Genomic DNA, 22,981 nt, shown 5'->3' with positions numbered 1-22,981 from the left:
GCTAAGTACGAACTACTACACGAAATTATAGTTTTGTTGTACATGAACAGGAAGTCTCACATAAGAGGTTGTGTTCAACTCCATGTAACAAAGGTCATTTTACGGTCAACGAGGCCATGTTAAATGTTTTAACGGGGATTCATTGATGGTGGTACCTCCATCACAGCGCCGTGACATCATTCTATTGATCAGCCCTGAAGCAATAAGGATCCTTCCCACCAGAAAATAATTTGCCCGACGGATGATCAGTAGGTGATGGGCCCGACCTATTTCTGCGTGTCCTTTTCACCCCACATGCAGCCACACGAACTCCATATGAACCCCGCGAGCGGGTCGGCCGGCGGTCAATGACGAGACACCGTGACAGTACTTCATGACTTTATTATGATTTCCAAAATAAAAATAACATTAAAATAACATGTTTGACGATGACAACAACTTGCATCATATGGCCACATGGTGGCATTTCAATGCCAAGTTTGTCTTTGACCAAATTGAGTTGCTCATGTGCCCTTCAGCTGGTTTGTTCTGTGTTGACCACATCTTGATGTTGCCACCAATTTCCCCCCTGTAAAAGCCCAGTCAAAGAATTGAACCCTTATAAATACACATGCACCCTGTCCACAGCATTTTTTCTGCTCTTCCTTTAAAGATGCACACAGCAGATTATTGACCTCAGCTGTATTGTCCAAGTGTAAATGGCCAGCTCCCGCAGTCCCCTCCTTTCCTATGACGTGTTTGTGCCGAGCGAGCGCATCGTCTATGGAACCATACATCAAAGCGCAGGAAAACCAAAAATTCAAAAAAAAAAAAAAGACATTTTGTTTTTGTTTTTTTAGCTTAACAGCTCCCTGAACAAAAGTGTGGCGTTCTCTCTGTGGTCCAGTTATTGTGACTGGAAGCAGACAGTGATTAAGTTGAGGTCATCCAGCAAACATCTGCAACACCTGCTTCTTGGTGCTCAGCTGTCATGAGATACACAAAAACATTACAGGGAACGTGCCAGGAAAAACAGTTCAGGCCAAAAAAAAAAAAAAAAGAGCTTCGAGAGGGCATGTTGGTTGGTGACGGCTAGTGACAAAACGTGCCCAAATTCAAGACAATTAAATTAACAAAAACAATTTGGCAAAAAACAATCAAATAATATCATATTGCATGTAAATATTGTATAAAATCCTTAAAAATACAATTTAGGTAACCATTTAAGTACTGAAGTCATCACAGCCAAAAGTGCAGAGGTCCATAAATAAAACGTAGACTGTGGGTAGACTGCGGGGCATTTCTTGGCTCACTCCAATGACCCAGTTGGGTAAAAAGACTAGCGGGTCAAACAGTCAAGAGTTCATGAACTGGGACGTACACTCAGAAGAGGACGCCTGGCTGTCACACAAAGCAACTGGGAGTCGGTCGGGGTTTTGTTGACAGAGGCAGAGGCACAGGCGGGATGGGCCGGGGGTGGGGGGGGGGGCGTTGAAGGGCTGTTTCAAAACAACAGCAGTGAGCAGAGTGACGGCCCCCGTAACACGCCAGTATTAAAGCTACACAATAAATACACAAAAGGCAGAGCGGCAAAGGACGCATTCAGTTCAAGTGTGGACCTCAACCCCAGGCTGCTGCTGCTGCTGCATGGCATTTCTCTCCAGCTTGTGGAACTATGTTGAAGCCTAGGCGGGAGCTTCATCAAGAAAGGCCATTGCCCTGTCTAATGTGAATGTAGTGCTTTACTGCCATCTTGTGGCAACCACGCGCAACTACAAACCTGTTGTAAACATTGCTATTACGGTCATGGACTATGAAGTGAACTGGGTTAGGTTCCCTGTGACCCTGAGCGCACTTTTTCAGCTTTCATTCACTTAACAATATCCATACTTGTACTCGTGATTGGTGAAGAACTCTGCCAGTTGCGTGAAATTGGTTTGGGGTTGAGATAACTGGGCTCTTAAAAAGACTGATTCTATTGCCAGTGGTCATCATGATTTGATATTTCACCTCAATTTTCCCCAGAAAGGGAGGTCACATACACAGCAGCCCCAAATCAACAGTTTCTACAGCTAGTTCATATTACGTACCCCCCACATTAAACACTGAGCTAGTGGCAGAAAAGCAAAAACATAAACACCAGTTATAACATTGTACAGTTTCTACGGAGATGACGAGAGGAATGACTACAACTGCCTACAAGGACACTGAGGAAGAAAAAGAAGCCTTTAAGACAATACTGAAGAATCAGGCAGCCTGATTAACACTTGGTTTCCCCCTTTTCAAAGCGGTGGGGGTGAGGGTGGTGGTGGGTTTGGGGTGGGGGTGGGGGGGGATGCTGGGGAACACCCACTTCATGCTGCAGAAAGGCACTAGAGTGGGCTTGTTGCTGTTGGGCGTAGAAAAATAAAATTGATATACATTCATAGCTCACAGGTCATTTAACCGCAAATCTGGGAGTAGAAACACAAATGCATTTGTAGAAAAATAAAATATTAAAAAAAAAAAAAACTAAAACAAAAAAAGGGGACGGGGGCGCATGGCCCCTACTTTTTCTTATTTTTGGATTCTGGGAGACGAGTATGGCTACTTTTATTAGTCGGCTATCCAAGAACGCACCGGCGACCAGCAGTGGAGCCCTTTGGTGCACGCTGGCATGAGAGGGAAGGAGGGAAGGAACGAGGGAAGGAAGGAAGGAAGGATGCACTTGCAGCTTTGGGGGTGCTGGGAGGTGAAATTTGGAGAGGCATTGGCGTGAGGTCAGGGCTCAGCTTTCAGTGCAAGAGCAAAGTCAACACCATGCATGTTGGGATGTTGGGAGAGCAGCGATGCCATCCAAACACGCACGCACGCACGCTTCCACATGAACACATGCGTGTGCGTTCCAAAATAAGAAAAGTCAGTAACTGCCAAGGCCCAATGCGGCTGATTGCAGGGGGATGGGATGTGGAGTGATCTGGAGTGTGAATGGAAAGGAGGAGGAGGAGGAGGACGAGGGTGACGCGCTGAGGGGTGTGCGAGGGGGGGCGGCTGAATTCCACGGGTCCGCCATGCCGTTAACTTCCTGCGGCGCTCCTCTCCTGCCGCCATCTCGGACTCTCCCGCTCACGCCGTCCTCCCCTTCCTCCACGGGTTCCCCCGCTGCCCCTCGCCAGCGTGTCATCAAGGTGCGGCGGCGGCGGCGGCGGCGGCGTCTTCGTGTGTGCTTCTTTGTTCTTACGCGTGTGTGTGGTTACGTTGCTTGCTGTTGAGCGATGAAGGAGCTGCTCCTCGAGGAGATATGGCGATCTCCGGCTCCGCTTCCTGTCACGTGGCCGTCGCCTCCAGGTAGCTCTGTAGTTTGCGGACGGTGGACTCGTCCAAGGAAAAGAGGTCAAAGTCAAAAGTGGTGTTGGTCACGTTGAAGTGGCCCGTCTCCTCAATCAGGTTGACGATCTGACACACAAAATCCAGACAGGCAGAAGTTGCGGAGAACAATCTGGACTCAGTCAACAACGGAAAGCAAGACGTGAACACAAACCTGTTGCAAGACATTGCGCTCCCTTAAAGCCATCAGTCTGCGATGGAGGTCCACTAACTCTTCTGTGTAGGCCTGAATCATTTGGGAGAGAAGAGTGTCGTTGAAAAGCGCCACATACACTGATTGCAAAGTACATTGTGTAGAATAAAACAATCAAAATATCCAGCAAAGCATGGATGTTTTGTTATGAGTTGAACGAGAGCCATCTGAAGGATGTTTGATGTGGTGCTAAGAAAAATACTTGACAAGAGTTCAGTGGCAGTTTGTCCAAACATCTGGATCCGTTTGCCAAACCAACAGCAATCTATTTGGCTTCATAGGATACATGTGTAAGTTGAAGCATAAAAAAAAGTTGCGGTATTTACCCTTCCTACCTTGTCGTATCCCTTCTTCAACACCTTCTCCGAACGGAACGAGGAGTCTGGGCTCTTTCGGCCCGACACCTGCATGCACAAGCAGAGATTGGACAAAGTTATCACGGACGAGAGATGGCGCTTGTTGCAAAACGGGTGGAAGAATTTCCTACAAGCCAGAAAGTGTCAATATGAGTCAGCATTGTGAAAACGAATCCCAACTGTAGGTTTACAATCAAAATACATTTTCCAAAGTGTTGTCATCATGATTTTCATTTGGTCAATATGTGTCAGGCCTCACTTTATTATTGGAGGAGCTGTGTTTTTGCGGGGGCGGGGCCGGGTCTCGACTGGGGCGGTGCGACCCGTCACTGCTGTCACTCTCGCTGTCCAGGCTCAGTCTGACAGGGGGGGGGAGAGAGGGACAAGGTCATTAGGTCACTCACACACTTTCTGCACGTGTCCCGTTTCATGGAAATGGTTCAATGTTATCTATGGTTCCATTTCAGAGGGGGGGCAGCTTCGTCTGACTGACCGAGAGTCACGATTGGGAGGATTGGTCTTGACGGGGGTCCCCTCCTCCGAGCTGCTGTCGTCATCGTCCGACTCCTCTGACTGGATCTCCTCCACCATGGATCGCAAGGGACCTGAGAGAAACAAAGAGCCTCCCTTGTTCGCACTGCGATTGTGTATTGATATCTGGCAGATTTTATTCTTTCAAATTCATATATTTGGACTTTTTGAGGACACATAGTATTTGTATTTAGTATGCATGGATATTTTCTGGGAATCAAGTTTAAAATACCGTACCTTGTCCTGGTTTCTGTCCCGGCTCAAAGTCCGAGTCTGAGCTGGAGTCGGAGCTGGAACTCGAGTTTGAAGGACTGGAAGGAGCCGACTGCTGTTGGAGGAGGTTGGATGACATCAATCGATTAAATCCGCTCGCGAATGCTTAGATGCAATATTAGATTAAAAAATAAATGAATAAAAATATGAATAATAAAAAAAAATAACAAAGACCTCTTTGTACTATATATAGGAAAGAAAAAGAGCCCAGAATGCAAAGCGTCCCAACCTCAGACTTTGAAGATGCTTCATCCTCTGAATTTGAATCTTCTGACTCGGGAAGTTTCTTGGGTTCTTTCAAATCCTGTGTGTCGTTTTTGCTTTTGGCCCAGCGACCTTTTTCCTTGGAGTGTTTCTTGTCGGCGTAGGCTTGAGTGGCAGCGGATGATGATGACACGCGAGGGGAACCTGTGAAAGCGGCGCCAGACGGGCCTTTGGGACCCTCGGAGCTGCCCTTTTTCTGCTTCTTGGCACTGGGTTTGGGAGACTCCACAGTCGAGGGTCTTTTGCTGGGGGCTTTGGATTCTGCGGATCCCCCTCCTCCTCCTCCGCCACCCCCTCCACTCCCAGCCCCCCCTCCTTTTGGAGACATGCCCTCCATCTTTGACTCCTTCAGGGTGAGCTTGGGCTCCTTGAAAGCTGCCTTGGGCAAGACTTTGACTTCATCTTTAACTTTGATGTCTGATGGCTTTTTCGAAGACGAGGTTGAGGAAGAGTCACGTCCGCTTTTGCCGCTTCCATCTCTGTCGTTGTCGCCTTTGGACGAGGCTTTACTCTCCGAGTCTTTTCGGGGTCTTTCGCGGTGCTCCTTGGTCATCTTGTGCGGTTTGGGTCCTTTGCTGCTCCCGCCGCCGCCGCCGCCTCCTTCTTTACTGGGTTCCTGAAGGTAAAAAAGCAAACAAGCAATGTCATTATGACAAAATGGCAGCATTTTGTGATGTAAATAAGAGCAAGATAAAGCATTTGAAAATGTGACATAAGCCGTCCTTCTAAGACAATGCTGCTTTTAGCCATTTGACATTTTCTTCTCATTTTATCAGTTTTGCTCAGGACGTCCAGTTCTTGGTACTGACTGTCTTTACGGTACAGTATATTAAATGCCTTGACATTTTTACCTTGAACAATGAGACCCGTATTCTTGACTCGGGAAAGATAAAAATTCAGCAAAGGTCCAAGTAAGACCAATGTTGAGAATAGTAAAGCCTATTATTTGTTGTCGTCTGGCTGCGGCCAGATCAAGAGAAAAGGCCGATTAAAAGATATTTATTATTGGTGATGGATTTAACTGAGGCGAGACACAGGGCGTGCTCACATTTTCTCCTTGAAGATAAGCAGGCCGACTAATTCGGTACGCATGCTAATGCTAAACGGCAGTTGGGAACAATTATAGTCAGCCAGCAGCTTTAAAGGCAAACGCTACAATCAAAGCAAACTCCAAAGTTTTACCCTCACAAAGAGATCATATGTGATGAATGACAAACGAAGATGCGGGAGGAGAAATTAAGCACTATTTTTTTTTTCTCTCTCCACATGCTTTGATGTGAGCCAAGTGGTTGTCAAATGACAAGCAATGTCTTGGCAGCTTAACCCACCTTTGACACATGAGAGGTCTTGGTTTTCTTGGGATCTGAGAATGCTGAGAGGGGGATGGTGGGGAGGATTGGATAGTCTGGACTGGGCCTGGACACCGCTTCGGCCACCTCCGGAACCACCAATACCTAACAAGGAAGATAGTTGCACGTGACATGTGTTGTATGTGGTGTTAAAGGCTTTACTGGACTAAATATGGACTAAAGATCTCACCCCTCCAGCTTTGATCAGCTTTTTCCTGAAATCTTTGGTGGGGTTGTTGAAGGTGAGCTTCTCACAGCGGAGGTGATTAACAGGTGGATTGCCCTCCAAGTTCAGGAATAGGTCATAGTTGAAACACACCTTTTTTGGCTCTTCCTAAAAAGAAATGAATTCATCATGTCAATATTAAAGAGGAACATCATAAAGGGGGAAAAAGTGTTTCTGTTAACAAAATGAAAGACGACTTTTGTTAAAACGCTATAAAAAATTTAAATTACAGTCACTCTATCAATGATCATTTAAAAATGTTAGACACTCTTGATCATTTTACAATTTAACATTTTCATCTCTTAGATGAATAAAAGCAATTGAACTTATTTTCCCCCCCCTCTCACCTTGTTCTTGAAGTAGACCTCGATGAGCATGAGGAAGCCTGCGTAGCCCGACTCCTCCACTTTGTATGGGGGCTCCTTGCATACTGCACGCACAAACATGCAATTCAAATTCTTCCACTTTGAATGACTTTCCTTTTCCTTACTTCAGATTCCCGCTCAAGTCCATCATGGCATTAGTGTGAAACGTTGCGGCTGTCATACCTCTTTTAGGTTTGGGGAAGCTCTCGTGCAGGCGGAAGACAACCTTATCTACAAAGTGCTGGATGTCGCCGTTCTCTGGGCCTCGGACAAAAACCATCCAGTCGTGGGTGAAGCCCTCTGATGTGACTTTCTTCCTCAGCTGAGCTCTGTGGCCCAATTCCAGTTTCACCTGCACTGTGCACTGGATATTTCAGAACAAAAAATAGCTGTCAGTGCTTGGCCTTTTCCATTTGGTAGAAAACGTCCATGCAGGAAGTGCAAAGTCAGGAAAAGAAGGATATGTCCAATCAAAACATGCCACCCATTCTTGATAAGTCATGAATACTTTAATGGCCATGGCAAGGTCAAATAAATATCAGGTTTACTCAGCTGGATCCTATGGACAGAACAATCATTAATTTTGGCCCCTGACTGGGTAATTCCACAAGATGATGCCATTTTTTTTCTGTTCTCTGAATAATATTGCTCTGCCCTCTGGGTCATGATTGTCTTATTGCATCCACTTTTGAGCTCTAACTGGCAGACAGTCTTGAGCTTTACTGCACAATATCTTGTCTCCCTTAGTCGGGGAAGTGATTTTCGCATCAATGAGAGCAGTCAGGCCCTGAGGGAGCAAAGCAGCCCCAAACACATGATGCCCCTTTCCACTAGACTTGATCTAGGATGAGCTTTCGTGAGTGGCGTGCTGTGTCGTCTTGGTAGCACTCGACTTAACCGCAGTTTTCAAGCTTCCTGCAAGATTTAAAAGTGGTGGCGCTGGACCAGCATTCAAACATTATTTATTTCAAGAGCTGTTTTTTTCTTTTTGGATAAACAGTATTATAAGCAGGAAAAACATTATTTCCCCCCCGATCAAATAAGTCATTATCAACATGAGCAATCATCCTGTCATCCCAAGCAACCGCAGAGCTTGCATAGAGAGGTCTCATGACAAGAAAACTAGCTGATCTCTCATCAGCATTCCCAAACAAAGTGGGACTCCCATTCCAGCCTTGGCCAGTGATCGCTCTAAGATGCTTCATGGGGCAACCTACAGTGTAAGTACACGAACAAGCCCATCAATGTTGCAATTTGGAAGAATAAACTCTCAAAAGTGAGTACACTAAATAGTCAATTGGTATATTCTATGGTTATCATCACATTTTTCTCTTTCTGTGGTGGAATTAGCCGCTCCCCCCCCCCCCGTGCTCAACTGTTCAATCATGGTAATAACAGCACCCTAAATGGAACATCAACATCTTTATTGCAGTATCTTTGACCTCACAGTGGCGTCCATGTTCTTTGCCAGCTTTCCGTAGATCAAGCTGCTGACTCCAATAGGCTTTACCCGCTTGTCCCAGGATTTTGTTTTCCACTGTACACACACACACACATTGCCTCGCAGCATAGCTGGTTGTCATAGAAATGTCGAAGGAAGGAAACTGCTGTGCCGTCATCCTCAAGATGATATAAAAAAAAAATCTGGCATTTTGGAAATAAGTGAGGTGTGAGCCTATCTCAATAGCTTTGGAGCATTTTGTCAAAGCAGGACCAATATGAGACGCAATCAAAAATATCTATCTTTACTTTAAAAAAAGAAAACTGACAGTATCGCTGTGCATATCGATGAATTTTCTTCAGGAAAGGAAAACACTGAGAATATTTGTAAAGATCCAGGCATCTGACCATGTCCTCTTTCGTGATCACTCACCAGTCTACTCGTAAGCAACTTTAGAGAAGCAGTCCCAAAAAAGTGGCTGATATTTCTGTGGTTTTTACATAGGAAAAACACTTTTAAAACTTGTGACATAGTGTGCTAATACGTTCATTTGTTTATACAAATCTGTCGGGGTGCAGTGGGTTAATATGTAAGGTTTCCAGTTTGATAAGGTCAAAAGCAAGCACTATGGAACTAATGACAATTGCTTTTTTTTTTATGGGGTTTAATGACTTGAGTGAAAAACCTCAAGACTATGACATGTTAACACAACCATCCAGTTACAATAATGCAAAAGCAGTTTGATAGCAAGCCTCCTTCACTGATAGTGTGTGTTTTGGACACTTTAGCTCAATGAAAGATGCCAATCAAAGCATGAGTGGGGTTCAAATTCTCCACGTTGGGATTTTGCCAAAACGCCCCCCCCCCTCCCTCCCCTGCATATTCATTGGCGTTATACTGGGGGAAAAAAGTGCACACGAGTTAACCATTAATCAAATGTTAGCCAATACTACAAAATAGTAGTGTCCTCGTTGGGTCTTTGGCAAGTATGACAGGTATCAGGCCCCCGCCCTGGATGAGCAGCGCAACCAGGGGGAGGACGAGCGAGCCTTTTCCCGGCGCCTTGTCGCGGCTCCTTAGCCTTTAGCCAAGGGCCGATCATATTCCATTGGTTGTGTGAACTAGCTTAGCTTAGCTGGACACAACCGCCACTACTAACTAAATAAAAATAACTAGTAACTAATACTTGTAATCTAAAGAGAGCGTGTGTATATCTTTGTGTGCTGGATTTGTGGCTGCGCCAATGCAGCGGCGCTGAATGGAGCTACGGAGCGGAGCTAGTTAGCGGTAAATGCCGATGTATGAGTGGCCAGCTAGCATAGCTCCAGAACCAAACAACTACGACTTGTACAGCAGCAGGAGCAGCGTTTTTTTTTTTTTTTTTTTTCCCTCTCTCTCGCTCTCTCTCTCCCTTGCTCACTCTCTTCAAGCGACTACAACAGAGGATTCATTGCTGCCCGAGCAGCGAGAAAGCAGCCAGTCTTTTCATCGGGAAAAGTTCAGTGTCCAAAAGCAGAGAGGCGAGCAAACCTACCTGATTCTCCATGTTTCACTGGCCTCAGTGATTTGTTGTTTTTATTTACAGCGGCGTTTGATGAGCGTCTTTCCAGCCTTGGGTCCTCATTGTGTGTCAATCCAGCCGAGAAGCGGAAGGCAGACGACTCCCCTCCCCTCCCCGTCCAGACGGTCCGCTGGAAGGCAACCCAAACAGAAAGCTCGCCCAGCCAATGGGAGAGCGGGGATTTCCTGCTCTCTTGAAAACAGCCAATCATAGCCCAATAGGAGGCGGGCTTGGACTCTACTTGCAAATACAAATAAAGCTTTTTGTGATGGTATTCTCGAGTGACAGGAGCCGTGTTCCAATGGCTGCAGAGCTCTTTTAATTGTAAAATGCACATGGTGTTAATTGATAATTAAGAATAAATAATAGTTTAATCGACGCAGACGTCAATATGTGAATATGTATTGTGTTTGCTCTTAATTTTCCCAACCCTAGTAAATTAAGACAAATAAAGCACTCAGATAAACTGAGTAAATGGTTCCTGATAAATCATACATACATTCATTTAATCTTTTCAATGAGGATTTTTCTTCATAGTGCAATCCCGAATGTTAGTTAGCAATCACTGACTTGTAATTGAGTCCTAAACAGTCGCATTGGTGAGGCAACAAGGATGCTTGTAATAAGTAAAAGAACTTTGAGCAGCTTGTCTTTTTATTAATGCTGTTTTCCCCCCCTCAACAGTCAGAGGGTGTCACGTCTCCCTTGTGGAGCACTTTGAAGTGAGATTATTGGGTCTCCGTTTTGGCCCACAAGGTCAGCACTCTCTCACCAAGGCTGTGCTTTCTCTTGTATGTAATCCAGTTTGCCTTTGAGTCAAAGAATAGAAGGAATCCCCACCTTGAGTGTGTCTTACTCACATTCAGATATCGAGTCCTTCATTCACCTTTTCATTTGGGAAGAATGGAACAGCACAAAAGCATGATGTGAAATAGATTTTGCATACTATAGTCTGAGTTTGAGCAGTTGTATTTATACTGACTATCTTAAATTCAATTGTATTTTCATATTTTTATCATTTTTACATGTATATCTGAGCACTTGGAACATTTCACTTGGAACATAAGATTTGCTTTTATTGTTGGAAAAAAATGGTGTGGACAAAAAAAACGGTGATTATGATAAATTGAGTTGTGCTTGATTATAAACCAAATTAGAGCTAATGTCACTCTTTTACCTCTCATATTTCACCCATTTAGGAAGTAATCATTCTGCAATCACTATTCAGTAATTGATTCAAGATGACTTGTTTTTTCTTAAACAATGCAAGCGTGACTCCATAGGAGGTCACTGTTGAGGCTGGAACAAAACCCTGATCTTTCCCATTTCCATTATTTGTTTTGCATTCACGTTCAGGACCATCTACAGAAATTATCAACATTTTATATAGTTGTCAAATATTTTATTTTCTAACTAAAGCACAACATGAGGTAAACTACATTGCACTGCAAAATGTTCTGCTTAAATGTTAGGATGAAAAACGGCAAGAGCAATAACTAGCAAAAACATTCAACACTTAATCAAATGCATATATGAATGTATGGACCAAAAATAAATAAATAATTTAAAGAAAATTGTTTGAAACTCATCTGCATACTGCTTTTGTATGTGTAAGACAAACATTCAAATACATATGTTCACTTGTACAATTATTTGCTGCAGTCAAACAGAGTATCTTTTTTTTTTTTTTATGGAAATTGCGTTTGTGACCTTCAGTATGGCAATATTTTGATATTAAAAGAAGTCAAGTATCGGGAAAACATGTATCTTTTAGAATCATGACTATTCATTTGCATACACAAACAGGATAAAATTCAGTTGTAAAAAAAATAATAATAATAATGATGATAAAAGAGAACTGCAAACCATATTAGATTTTTTTTGTCATTGTTATGTTTCAGTCTGTAATAAAATGTCTGGTCGGATCATGTATGCATGTGTTGTGTGTGTGGTTAGCAGCGTTTGAGTGTCTTAGTGGTGCCTCTTAGGACAATGTGAGGTAATCCAAGTGCTAATTTATCACAGGGCCAGTACTGCAGTCCAGGCAATGAATAGGGAATCTCGTAGTTGGCATCCAGGTAAGCTATCAACGTACTCCCGTACGCCACAGCCATCACAATCAAAATGTGCCTAAGGGATAGTCCAAGTGATCAAAAGCTCAGGGTTCACATGACACGACACAAACTTACCAGATACCGTGCAAGTAGCAGAAGTTTAGCCTCTGCCAAAATCCGCAGCCAAAGCGATCACTAATCCAGCAGGATATAGCCAGTATCCACAAAGCCACTGACCATTTGGCCAGTCTCAAAGCCTTCTGGTCACTACAGCTAAATAAATCACATCAATTGAAAATCATCAATGTTCACAAATAGTGCTGTCATATCGACAGTAACTGTTAGGATGATTGCTTTTCTTAAGCCCCTGGCATAACATGAACAATAACTTCATACTGGAAAACCCCAAATTCATACTTTTTTCAATATATTATTTGTAAAATCTCATACCATCTCATCTCAACTGCCACAATGTAGAGCATGTGCAGGCCAAAGCAATTGAGCGCATAGGCATTGACAGTAGGTTTGACAAAGGAGGACACTGAAGTCACCACAGTCACCACCAGGATCAGCTTTGAGAAGGTGGACCTGCATGACACAAAGAAAGAAAATATATATAGGCTGGTAGGATTGTTTCAGGTGTTCTTTGGCATGTGGAGAAATTGACAATAAAGCTGACTTTGACTTCTTTAAAAATTCATTCACCCTTTCAGGCCATCGCAGGGTTAATTATTAACACAGTTGGAGGTGAAGCCCTTTTTTGTCAGTTTGCGTTTTAGATGCTGTAGTGTGTATTGTTGACAATGACTCCTGTTGGAGCTGTCAGACTGGATCTTCAGCCAGCACGGATTAGGTTTCACACTTGTGTGTGTGTGTCTTTAATAAATGAATAGCTTTTCTTTTTATCAGAAGGCACCAGAGCAAGCAAGCATAACTGTCTCATCTGGTGAATGATGACATAGATTGTAATACACTTGATGCTTTACCTGTCCTTTATAAAAGATGGGAAGAGCCTGCGTGGAAACCATATGGCATAGCCCACTGCCAACACCCATAAGATTGACAACTCATCCAGCATCTGGCCAACAAAACTCAAAGTCATGTGGAAGTAGGCAGAAAAGATACCTGTGTGTGACAAGAAAGAATTAGTCATATTTAAAAAGCCAAATTGAATCAAGATATTGCAACACATAGAAACACCAATTTAAGAGTAAAGATGGAAATAATAAAAATAGAAAATCCTGAAGAGCATTTATTTATTTATTATATACGTAGATATTATATGTATACATATTTATTTATTTTATTTATATTTTTTTCCATTAAAGGATGAGTATAGGGAAATTGACCTACCTACAAATAACATCATGACCCATACCAGGTGGATTGCCATGTTCCTTTCTTTGGCGTAAGGGTGAAGAAGGTAGAGCATGATAGGAGATATAATGAAGAAAATGAAGCTGCTCATCTGCCAGGAAAAACAAACACGCTTTTCACTTTGAATACAAGCAAGCCCTCCAGGATTTTCTTTTTTTCGATTAAAAATGCCAAGAATCTCACCGTGTTAAAAAACTCCACCACATGTTCAGAGTGTTTGTAGTTGTCTTCACACCAGTCGACCTCTGAACTCTCATAAGAAAAAACTCCAGCCATCCTTTCATTTGAGTAGACACCTGAGAGACAGACAGAAAGTCCAGGTAAACAAAAACCTAAGCAATAAATGATCAACTGCTCCTAAAAAAAGACAGAACAGGACTAGTTATTGTCGGTGGCTCATGCAAATTGACTTTCCCTTCGTGTCCTTGCATTCAAATACATTTGCTCACTTTAAAAAAGCCTTTGTGTTTTTTTAAATGCACTGCGATGAATGAAAAAGCTGTTAACAATCCAACTTGAGAAGCCGCGTTGTCAAGGACGCAATCATACCCAGAGGATTGAAGGAGTTTCGATAGCTGACATAATGCAAATTGAGATGATAGAAAAATGTATTTTTGTTGAGGTCTTGCGATGGAAAAAAAACCTTGAGTAAAAGTTGTGTCATTGGATCAGATTAGAATTGATATTTTCCTATTTACTTACCTATCAAGATGGATGAACACAAGTTTACAGTTTTAAGACAGACAGAATAGCGTTGTGAATATTGAACGTACCTCCCATGATGCCGTACGTCTCGCCTCCAGTCAAAAAGTGCTACGAGGCGACTCAACAGGTGAAGTTGGGCAGGGTGGAGCATCGAAACGTTTCCCAGACGGTGACATCACGGCATGCACAGATGACAATCCATGTGGAAAGGACCAAACCACTTCCCCACCCTCCATTTGTCTTTTTTCTTTGTCGGCTAGACGAGCATTATGAGGAAAAACAACGGATGAGACTAATAACAGGTGCTGTTGCACATCTCTGCACAGGCAAAGGAGGATTAACCGGTCCATCTGCTTGTGTTGTGTGTGCATGTGTGTGTGCATATGTGTGTGTCAAGTATTGCTCATCTAATGGGACGTCTGTTATAAAGCAGTTTGTTTCATCAGTTCATGTAAAAAAAAAAAAAAAACATACACACACACCAAAATGTAATATCTTGATCATTTGGATGTCCCATGATAAAAGGGAATTACCAAGACTTCTTTTATTGACAAGGTCAAACACATCATTGAACTCAAAGCTGATTTTGTGTATATTGTTCAACTGTTACATGTTGCTCTTTTCCTCCTAAAAACAACAGAGCGGGAATGTAAACAGCGTTGACTCCAAAATACAATGCAGCAATTTTTTCTTTTACTTGTTAGTCTGTAATTGACGCCTGTTGCTTGGTTATTTCGAACAAAAAGTGCCACACGGATGAAACCTTACACGTGTGGCGGTCACGTGCTCTCTGCTCTAAGTGGAGGGAACTTGATGGCACTGCCTTCCTTCAGTCTTCTGAGCAGCCATCCATCCATGGCTCAACCAGGTTCAATGAACTAGTTAAATCTTTTCCACATAGTTCCCAGGGAAGAGTCCTTCTTTTCCTCGAATTCGGCCAGTCCACCATCCAGATGGATCTAGAGAATGAAATGAAAGAGTAAATACACACAACCTTTCAATCATGATGTCAATCTGCATTTTAGGTCGTAGGCCTCTTAATGATCCACACACCTTCTTTGACAAGGTCAAAGACATCATTGACCTCAAAGCTGATTTCGTCCGTGTCCTGGCCGATGTACTGATACAAGGCTCGACAGCGAGGCCCCTGAGGACGAAGCTGAGGTTTGGGAGCGGGAGGGGGCCGCTGACCGATGCTTTGCTTCCTTTGTTTCCTGTCGCAACGAGAACGAGCGAGACGTTTTAATACCGACAATCGCAAACATTGCCGCAGGGATAAACTCGGAGGCCATTTCTCACCCCGACATGCCCTGGTCGGGCACGTTAAGGAAGTCCATGTTGCCCTGGTTACTGTGGTTTTGGCTGGGTATCCTGGGAGCTCTCTGGAAGCCCAGTTTGGGCAGGGCCGTTTGAGGAGGTCTGTGCTGATTATTCGATGAGGAATACATAATATCCGATTGTTTGGGTCCTCTGGCGAACTGGGTGGCTCCATTCTGGTGTGCTGTGGAAGAACACAATCATTGTATTCCCCTTGATTGTAAATAAGGTCATATTTGAATTTTACCTCTGCTGGCTCTCTGAGTTCCCCCTCCGCCACGTGACGGCTGACCACCTTTCCTCGTTGGTTCTGATGAAACAAATGTTTTGAATGAAGGGATTTATGTTGGCATTATTGATGTACTTACTGGAAGACTTGGGGAGTCCATTCCCGATTGAGATGGTGAGGGTCTTTCCTGAAGGTTTGAGCTGGGCCTGGTCTCCTATTCCATTCTGGAATGTCACCATCCTGGAGCTGCCTCCTCCCCAGCCTTCTCTCTTCACTTTGAACTCTAGTCTGGGCAGAAAGCAAGCCGAGTTTGTCATTTTTGCATGTAAACCAAATCCAAGTGTGAGTTTTCTCTCCACCTGTCTGTGAAGGAGATGGCAAGCTTCCTCCTGGTCACGTCTTCGTAACGTTTGGACAACAAGCTGAGGAACTCCGTCTTGAAGTTGGACTCTAGCAGACTGTCGTACTCTGCCTCGTGCAGAATAAAAAAGTCATCCTGTCTCGTACTGAAAACAAAGCAGGATTTCAGTGTACAAGTCCATGTAAAATATAATTTCATTTGAATTTGTATTATTTAAACTTGTCTACCTGAGTGAGACGCCATTTATGCTCCCAAACTCCAGCTTTCGTTTCAGCACCTCCTTTATTTGCCCTTTCTCGGGACCTTTCTTCACTTTCTCTCGACCAATCAGATAGATGCTTTTAGGCGTCAAGATCAAATCTCTCTTGATGGACTGGATTGAGGGGGGAAAAAAATAAGCAAAATCGGGTCATGCTGGTATTTGCAAATCTTCGAATGGACTTCTGTTCACCTTGAACCTTCGATCAAATTTGTTAACAGAGTCTGCAAAGTCCACCCGCTCCCTCTTGGCTAGGAACTGTCTGAGCTCAGGCCTCTGCTCCAGACCCAGGTAGTCGCCCACAAAGTTTCTGTTGATACTGTTTTTCCTCCTCTCCTTTGCGTTGTAGAGGATGTCTGAAGCTATTGTACCCAAAAAAAACTTCCATCAGCAATGTTCTATTCCAAAAAATGCATCCATTGCTGGATGCTTTGAAGCTTACCTTCTTCTCTCATCTGCTCATACTTCTTCCTGGCGATATATCTTCTATAGGCCTTCTGAATGATCCTGGCAAAGGTGTCAAATTTTCTTTCCCTCATCTCCTCCAGAAGAAACAGCTAAGCAGAACACATTGTTCATCAAACAGACTTCTTCGTACACGGATGGAGACGCATTTCTTCTTACCGATTCTGGGTTTTTAACAAAGACTTTGCTTCGGCCCATCTGGTACTGGTCGTTATCCATGTTAACGGAGCGGAGGAGGTGAAGGACTCCCTGCTGCTCTGGACCTCTCCAGCGTGGCCATGTCTCAGCAGTCAGGATGGCGTACCTGGATCAAGCACATGAGGATGCTAATATGAAGTTCAACAGCCAACAGAGCATAATAAAACCGTTTTTTTTCCAAACCTTTGCAGGAATTTAGTGAAGATCCTGCGGTACGCAAAGCCAGCCCTCCGTACGCGGATGTTTTCTCGTAAGCCGAGATATTCCACTTGATGCTTAACCCTGGAAAACAAAATGAGGTTAGTTTTGTGATTGTGTGTCCGTCCAGTAGATGGCGCTAACCTGCTCTCTTCCCAGTCTTTAGGCCGTTTTGTCTCATTGGGTTTTATACAGCGGATGTAATGAGGAGTACATTTCATAAGAGTGTTGACCAGGTCATTCGCTTGTCTCTGTGTGAAGAGTAAAAGAAAAAAAAGAAACATTTCTAAAAATGTCCTTTCTCGTCTTAGGTTGGAAGATGGCTGCACTCCCACCTTGATTTTGGATCCTGCTGTAGTTGGCCTACTTTTCTTGTCTGTGTTGAGGTTTTCAGGGAACAAATAGCGGATGAAATCACTGTCAACAATATTCACAACATTTTTAGACCCAAGTGGATGTTGAAGGTGTGTCGTCAGTATGTTGGTGGAAGACACTCACTGATGACTGCTTTGCATCAGCTCAATAAGGTCTGGGAAAAGCACGTCGCGGTTTCTCTCACAAAAGCCGTTGATGTCGTAAGAAACCTCAGGGAAAAAGAAAAAGACAACATTTGCCAATGAGCACATATACAAAAATTAAAAAACATTTTTTGGAAGTGAAAGTATATTCTTAGACAGTAATAGACGATTGGTGGTCGCGGAGAGTCCGTCTGTCTAATGGCTTCCTGTCACAGCAAGTACCTTTCCAGCGTAGTGATGAATAACAAAGCCCGAGTTCCAGCTGTTGAAGTGCTCGTGGGTTCCCACGGCAGCCTGCAGCTTTTGCAGCAGAGTACCATCTGCGCCCTCGCCTTTGGCATGCATGGTGGCGCACACATCATCCAACACGCTCATCACGCCTGGAGGGTTCTGAAAGGACCCATGCATTACTTTCAAGACATTCAACTCTTGGTAATACTCAATTCAATTCATCCCAGGCTCACCAGTTTATTTTCAATAAGGTCGCAAACAATCTTGTTGTTAAAGTATTGGATCGCAGTCCACTTGATGCCCTCTTGAACGTACTCCTCCTGTAAAGGGAGGAGAAGATTTGGGGGAACATGTTTTGCAATTGGGGGGGGGGATGTTCTAAAAGAGAGAGGGCTGAGGGCTCCCAAAGTGCAATTTGTTTATAAAATAAAGAATCACAACATTTTACATTTTATAATAACACGAGGATAAACACAAACCAACCAAATCAAATCAAAAACAACCTCGTCTTACTGGAATGCCTGCCTAATCAAATTGGTTTAAACTGATTTAAAAAAATAAAAGCCACTGAAGAGGCAGCTCGCTCCACACTTGATCTTTGAGTGACACCTTGAAGCTACCCACCTGCTCTGCCTTCAGAGTCAATTCAATGAAGATTTGCTGGAGCTTCTCATTGACAAAGTTGATGCAGAATTGTTCAAATCCATTTCTCTGAAGAAAAAAACAATCTGATCAATCATTATTGAAGTGATTTTAAATTGGGTTCCTATGATTATCAATCGCAAGGTAACATTTACCTGGAAAATCTCAAATCCATAAATGTCAAGGACGCCGACGCTGAATTCTTCATGCGGTTTTTGGATGGCTTTATTGATGGCCTGTGGAGGGCAGACAGAAAGCGGGAGATCAGAAGAAAAAAAAAAATCACAAGAATCATCATTAAAACTGGAATTGTCCGATGACCTCCACCAGGTAGTCAAAGACGCGCGCATAGAGCGCTTTGGCCAGGGCATCTCGTGTATAGTTGGCTTGCTCCTGGTTGAGGGTCACGTTGATGGACTCTGACTTCCCTCCCCACTTTGAGTCCATTTTACGGCTGGTGAGTTTCTCCTGCAGACGGTTGGGGTCCACAGCGAGCAGGTAGGCGGGGAAGGCCAGCACTGCAAACAAATTGCTCTGACTTGACATTTCCAGAGTACTCATTAAGGTTGCAGATGAGGCGGAGCTTAACCCAATTGACTTTTTGGACTATCCTGAACTCACATTTGTACTTATGGACAATTCAATTAACCAATGAGTATGTTATTATCAGAAGTGTGTATCAAATTGGTGCCCAGGAATTAGCACTCATCTTGTAAAATGTTTTTTTTTGCTATTTATTATTGTTCTGGCACTGTGACATATTTTGCTGAGATCATCGTCAATATCTTACTTTGTCCTTTCTGACTTGTAATGTTGTCTAAGTCAAGCCGAGTCACGGCCACACAGCAAGCAAAGAAAAAAAAAAGCTGCTGCGTTCTAATAAACTCAGCTCCCTCTGTGGGATGAGCAAGCCAATTGTGTATTCCCCGAGGAGAAAAATGTACAGTGTATACTCACAGTCCATGCTCTCCACCTGGCCGTAATTGCCAGCCTCGATGAAAGTGATGTTCCCTAGGTGGAGGATGCCGGCAACTATCTGCAGCACCTGGGCTTGGATGTCACCCGGGATCCCAATCACTTGCATGGCTTCCTGGAGCCCACGCACACAAATATTGAGGGGCCTTGTTATCTATTAGCTTCAGGACATTCTAATAAGCTCCAATAAAATAGATGAGTATAGCAATAATTAGCTCTAAGTAGTATTTATGTATTTTATGTATGCACATTACCATTGTCTCATGGAAGTCCTTGCTGTCATTGGTTCCATCCACTTTGTAGGTTCCAGACTGGTTGAGGTAGAAGTAGTAGTCCGGTGTCATGATGCCCAGGGCCTCCTTTTGCTGAGCACTAGCGCCCTCTATTAGCTGCAATCCGGCAGTGCAAGAGACAACAAAGTCATATTAGATTTGCATAAGAGGAACTTCAATGCATCCAAGCATGGGGACGTCACGCCTTTCATCCAACCTGATAATAGACGTGGAAGTTTCTTTCGCTATCATTCTGGCTCACCACCCTGGACTTCTCCAGCAGAAAGTTGGAGATTTTGCCACCGTCAGGCTCTCCACCTCTGCTGAACTGAATCTCAAAGTATTTCCCCTGCACAAATGTACAGTCAGATATTTTGCCAATGGAAATATTGCAATGAAGCAGACAAGAACATGGATAGCTCAAAGATTTTGGTGTAGCTCTTGTATGAATGCTAGATTTTTTTTTTTTTTTTTTTTTTTAAATCAGTGAAGGTTGCATTAAGCATGCAAAATAAGTGTGAACTAAACACTTCCTGCATCTACCTGATAAAAAGAACCAACCTTGCAACAGGAAGCAATGTGATGTTACTTTAGTGACATGCAGTACACAAAACAAATAAAGTGACAATTTTACTCACAAAGCGGCTGGAATTGTTGTTGCGGACAGTTTTGGCATTACCGAAGGCTTCTAGTAGAGGATTGGACTGCAGGATGATGTCTTTGACGTGCTGTGACAATCACAACTGTTACATGCATGCATGTCGAATCGAAGTCAGTGTGCCTACCTGAACTTTTCCGCCTCCTCCTGATACTTTGGATATGTAGCCCATGATGTATTTGGCAGCCACAGTCTTTCCTGCCCCGCTTTCACCACTAACAGGAAGAAATAATAATAACGATATAAAACACTCAAAAACATACAAAAATGGACGCAAACACAACCTGATAATAACACATTGATTTTCTCCTTCGATCATCATGTTTCTGTACATGTTGTCAGTCAAGGCGTAGATGTGGGGGGGATTCTCATACTGGGCCTAAAAACACACATGGCGAGTTCACGTAAAAAAATACAGTACGACTTGTGAGGAAATATAAAAGAGGACAACTTACTGCTCCTTGGTAGAGTTCAATTTCTCTGTCAGAGAAATAAGGCATCTGTTTGAATGGGTTGACTGATATCAATACAGGGCCAATGTAAGTCTGGGCAGCATTGTTAAGAAGCAACATTGAGAGAAGTTAGCACGCATTTTCTTGCCAGGGTTACTGATGTCAAATTAAAAAAGATCGGATATTTTTAATACAATTATTTTTATTTATTTTTATTTATTTATTTAATTTATTTCTATTTAATTCATAAATCAATATATGCTGATATATTTCATTTCCATACAAATGTGACATCATCATAATAATAATAAAGTAAGGATACAAAAATGTAGTCATCCATGTATCGTTTCTTGAGGTTTTCCACAATGGCGTCCTCTGTGATCTTGGACAAGAGGACCATGTCGTCCACTCCACTCTGCTTCACATTTTGACTCTGCCAGTGGTATTTTGCCTGAACCATGCAACAACACCCAAACATAAATGCTCTTCATTATTATACCAAAGAAAGGAAAAGGCACAAACTTCTCTGCCCAAATAGTAACAAACAAAATTGTGGATTTGCACAATTTACACGAGTCATTTATTTTTACTACGTTATTTGCTTCAAAGAAATTTTCTATTTGAATGTCAGTGTACATGTTTGGGTGAAAACAGTGACGTTAAATAAAAACAAAAAACAGCACATCACTGTAAGCATTCATATGACACTACCATAATCATCATCTAATTGAACCTCTGCTTTGCCTTCAACACTGAAGCTCTTCTGCAAACTTGTAGAGATCCTTTTACCCATTCAAGCCCTATTAATCTGTATATTTTGTCCTTGCATAGAAAGACTTGAGATAGTCTCTGGACATGATGTGAAGACATGAGTATGAGGAAGTATCGTAGCAGAAACTAGGCTTCTCTGGTCTTACACTTCCCCCTCTGCCACCTCATTGCAGCTTCCTGTGAAACATCGTTGAAAAACTGCCTTCCTGCATCTCAGTGAGCAGCTTGCATACAAAACTCGAATCACTAGACAAATTCAGATTTCTACTGCACATTCAGGCAGGCATAATTCATATTTTATTACTTTGGTTTGATTACTGAAGTCACCCCCCCCCCCTAAAATATGCTTGGACCGCAAGTGTCAAACAACTTTTAGGTTTTTTTTTTACATTTCCCTCATTCTCCATAGGGACCATGTAATGAATGTTAATCAGCATTTTCAAAAGATTTGTTTGGGTTGGTAATTTTTGTTGTTGTTTTCAGATAGCTCACTAAAGGTAGTGAAATATTGATCGAGATCATAATCAGGCCATATCTCATGCTGGGAAAGAGCTCTATGACTTAAGAAAAAAAATTCTTCATCATTCCATTCCAGCAGAGTTGTAAATCAACTTTAAATCAGATTTTAATGACATGCAACCAGTATGCCCAGCAAACCATCTGACCTTGCTAAATTGTGCAAACGAGGAAACTCACTTGACTGCTTGACTCAACCTGCCAATCACCCAAGACTGTTCAAAACTTCACGTTCCCGGAATCACTGAGCTCATGAAGTGTTTTAAAAAAATAAAGGAAGCACTCAGAAAAACAAAGTGGGGTACACTACCATTTTCCCAGTTGGCTTTTCCTGCCCTGCTTGAGCCAGGTGCCAGTGAGCGCAGTCGGCTTGACAACTATCAGACGGCGGCCATCGCGCAGCAACGTAGGTCAGCGGCGCCTACAAGACATTCAGTGGAGCTTTGCAAGCTTGTTCCTCATACAGCCACAGACGCTGTGTGCGAAACAAGAACTGCTCGAGGGTGACACACATCTGACATTGCACACACTTACCACACGAGCGAAAGTTTAGACTTCTCCATTTGGGCCTCCTGCAAAAATCACCAATCCACAGGAGGTGTACTTATCTCTTGAGAAACGATGGAGCTTGACTTGGGTGTCGTCAGCTCCACCCAGGCTGAGATGACTTCCTTTTGTTTGTGTCGTCGAATATGCCGCATGAACTGCTGCAGGTGCTCGGAAAATGATTGAGTGGAGGTGACACTATATTAAAATTTGCTTCGGGGATTTTCTCAACTCTTTCACTCATGATTGTGTTTTAAGGGTTAATTATAAATCATCCTCAATTAATGAACACAATGGGTTCCAAGAAGCTGTTTGTAAGTTAAATTGTATATA

General features: G+C 43.1%; 3 protein-coding genes across 6 annotated transcripts; all 3 read right to left on the bottom strand.

Moving 5' to 3' along the window:
- Positions 1–361: 361 nt before the first annotated feature.
- mllt1a (MLLT1 super elongation complex subunit a) lies at positions 362–10,043 on the bottom strand. Of its 4 annotated transcripts, none has more exons than XM_088394439.1 (12): positions 9,878–10,043; positions 7,086–7,266; positions 6,885–6,967; positions 6,502–6,645; positions 6,291–6,416; positions 4,928–5,578; positions 4,663–4,753; positions 4,388–4,499; positions 4,154–4,253; positions 3,865–3,942; positions 3,500–3,571; positions 362–3,414 (listed from the first exon to the last, which is right to left on the bottom strand). In XM_088394439.1, exons 1-12 carry the CDS (start codon positions 9,887–9,889, stop codon positions 3,286–3,288), a joined length of 1,779 nt encoding a protein of 592 aa, XP_088250565.1. In that variant the 5' UTR covers positions 9,890–10,043; the 3' UTR covers positions 362–3,285. The 4 variants fall into 4 exon arrangements, with proteins under 4 accessions (XP_088250565.1, XP_088250567.1, XP_088250566.1 ...); XM_088394441.1 differs by having other exon boundaries at positions 3,874–3,942; XM_088394440.1 differs by having other exon boundaries at positions 4,663–4,750.
- A 928-nt stretch (positions 10,044–10,971) lies between these two features.
- Positions 10,972–14,385, bottom strand: acer1 (alkaline ceramidase 1). Its single transcript, XM_088394161.1, has 7 exons — positions 14,109–14,385; positions 13,519–13,631; positions 13,312–13,426; positions 12,945–13,083; positions 12,409–12,546; positions 12,094–12,231; positions 10,972–12,034 (listed from the first exon to the last, which is right to left on the bottom strand). The coding sequence occupies exons 1-7, from the start codon at positions 14,113–14,115 to the stop codon at positions 11,857–11,859; spliced, it is 828 nt and encodes a 275-aa protein (XP_088250287.1). The 5' UTR covers positions 14,116–14,385; the 3' UTR covers positions 10,972–11,856.
- A 142-nt stretch (positions 14,386–14,527) lies between these two features.
- myo1f (myosin IF) lies at positions 14,528–22,783 on the bottom strand. The gene is made up of 29 exons (XM_088394693.1): positions 22,637–22,783; positions 22,413–22,523; positions 21,138–21,266; positions 20,819–20,908; positions 20,648–20,742; positions 20,491–20,578; positions 20,344–20,433; positions 19,923–20,054; positions 19,688–19,822; positions 19,416–19,548; positions 18,780–18,976; positions 18,614–18,694; positions 18,441–18,527; positions 18,050–18,136; positions 17,808–17,975; positions 17,566–17,651; positions 17,403–17,484; positions 17,212–17,318; positions 17,053–17,151; positions 16,831–16,975; positions 16,649–16,763; positions 16,399–16,568; positions 16,175–16,320; positions 15,946–16,092; positions 15,726–15,874; positions 15,605–15,667; positions 15,340–15,541; positions 15,094–15,254; positions 14,528–14,999 (listed from the first exon to the last, which is right to left on the bottom strand). The coding sequence occupies exons 2-29, from the start codon at positions 22,413–22,415 to the stop codon at positions 14,923–14,925; spliced, it is 3,264 nt and encodes a 1,087-aa protein (XP_088250819.1). The 5' UTR covers positions 22,416–22,523; positions 22,637–22,783; the 3' UTR covers positions 14,528–14,922.
- Between the last annotated feature and the right edge of the window lie 198 nt (positions 22,784–22,981).

Source organism: Syngnathus floridae, chromosome 13, assembly GCF_059516105.1.
Source record: "Syngnathus floridae isolate MCC-2025c chromosome 13, RoL_Sflo_1.0, whole genome shotgun sequence".
In the NCBI taxonomy this organism is placed as follows: domain Eukaryota; kingdom Metazoa; phylum Chordata; class Actinopteri; order Syngnathiformes; family Syngnathidae; genus Syngnathus; species Syngnathus floridae.
This window is presented reverse-complemented; position numbering and strand designations above follow the sequence as displayed.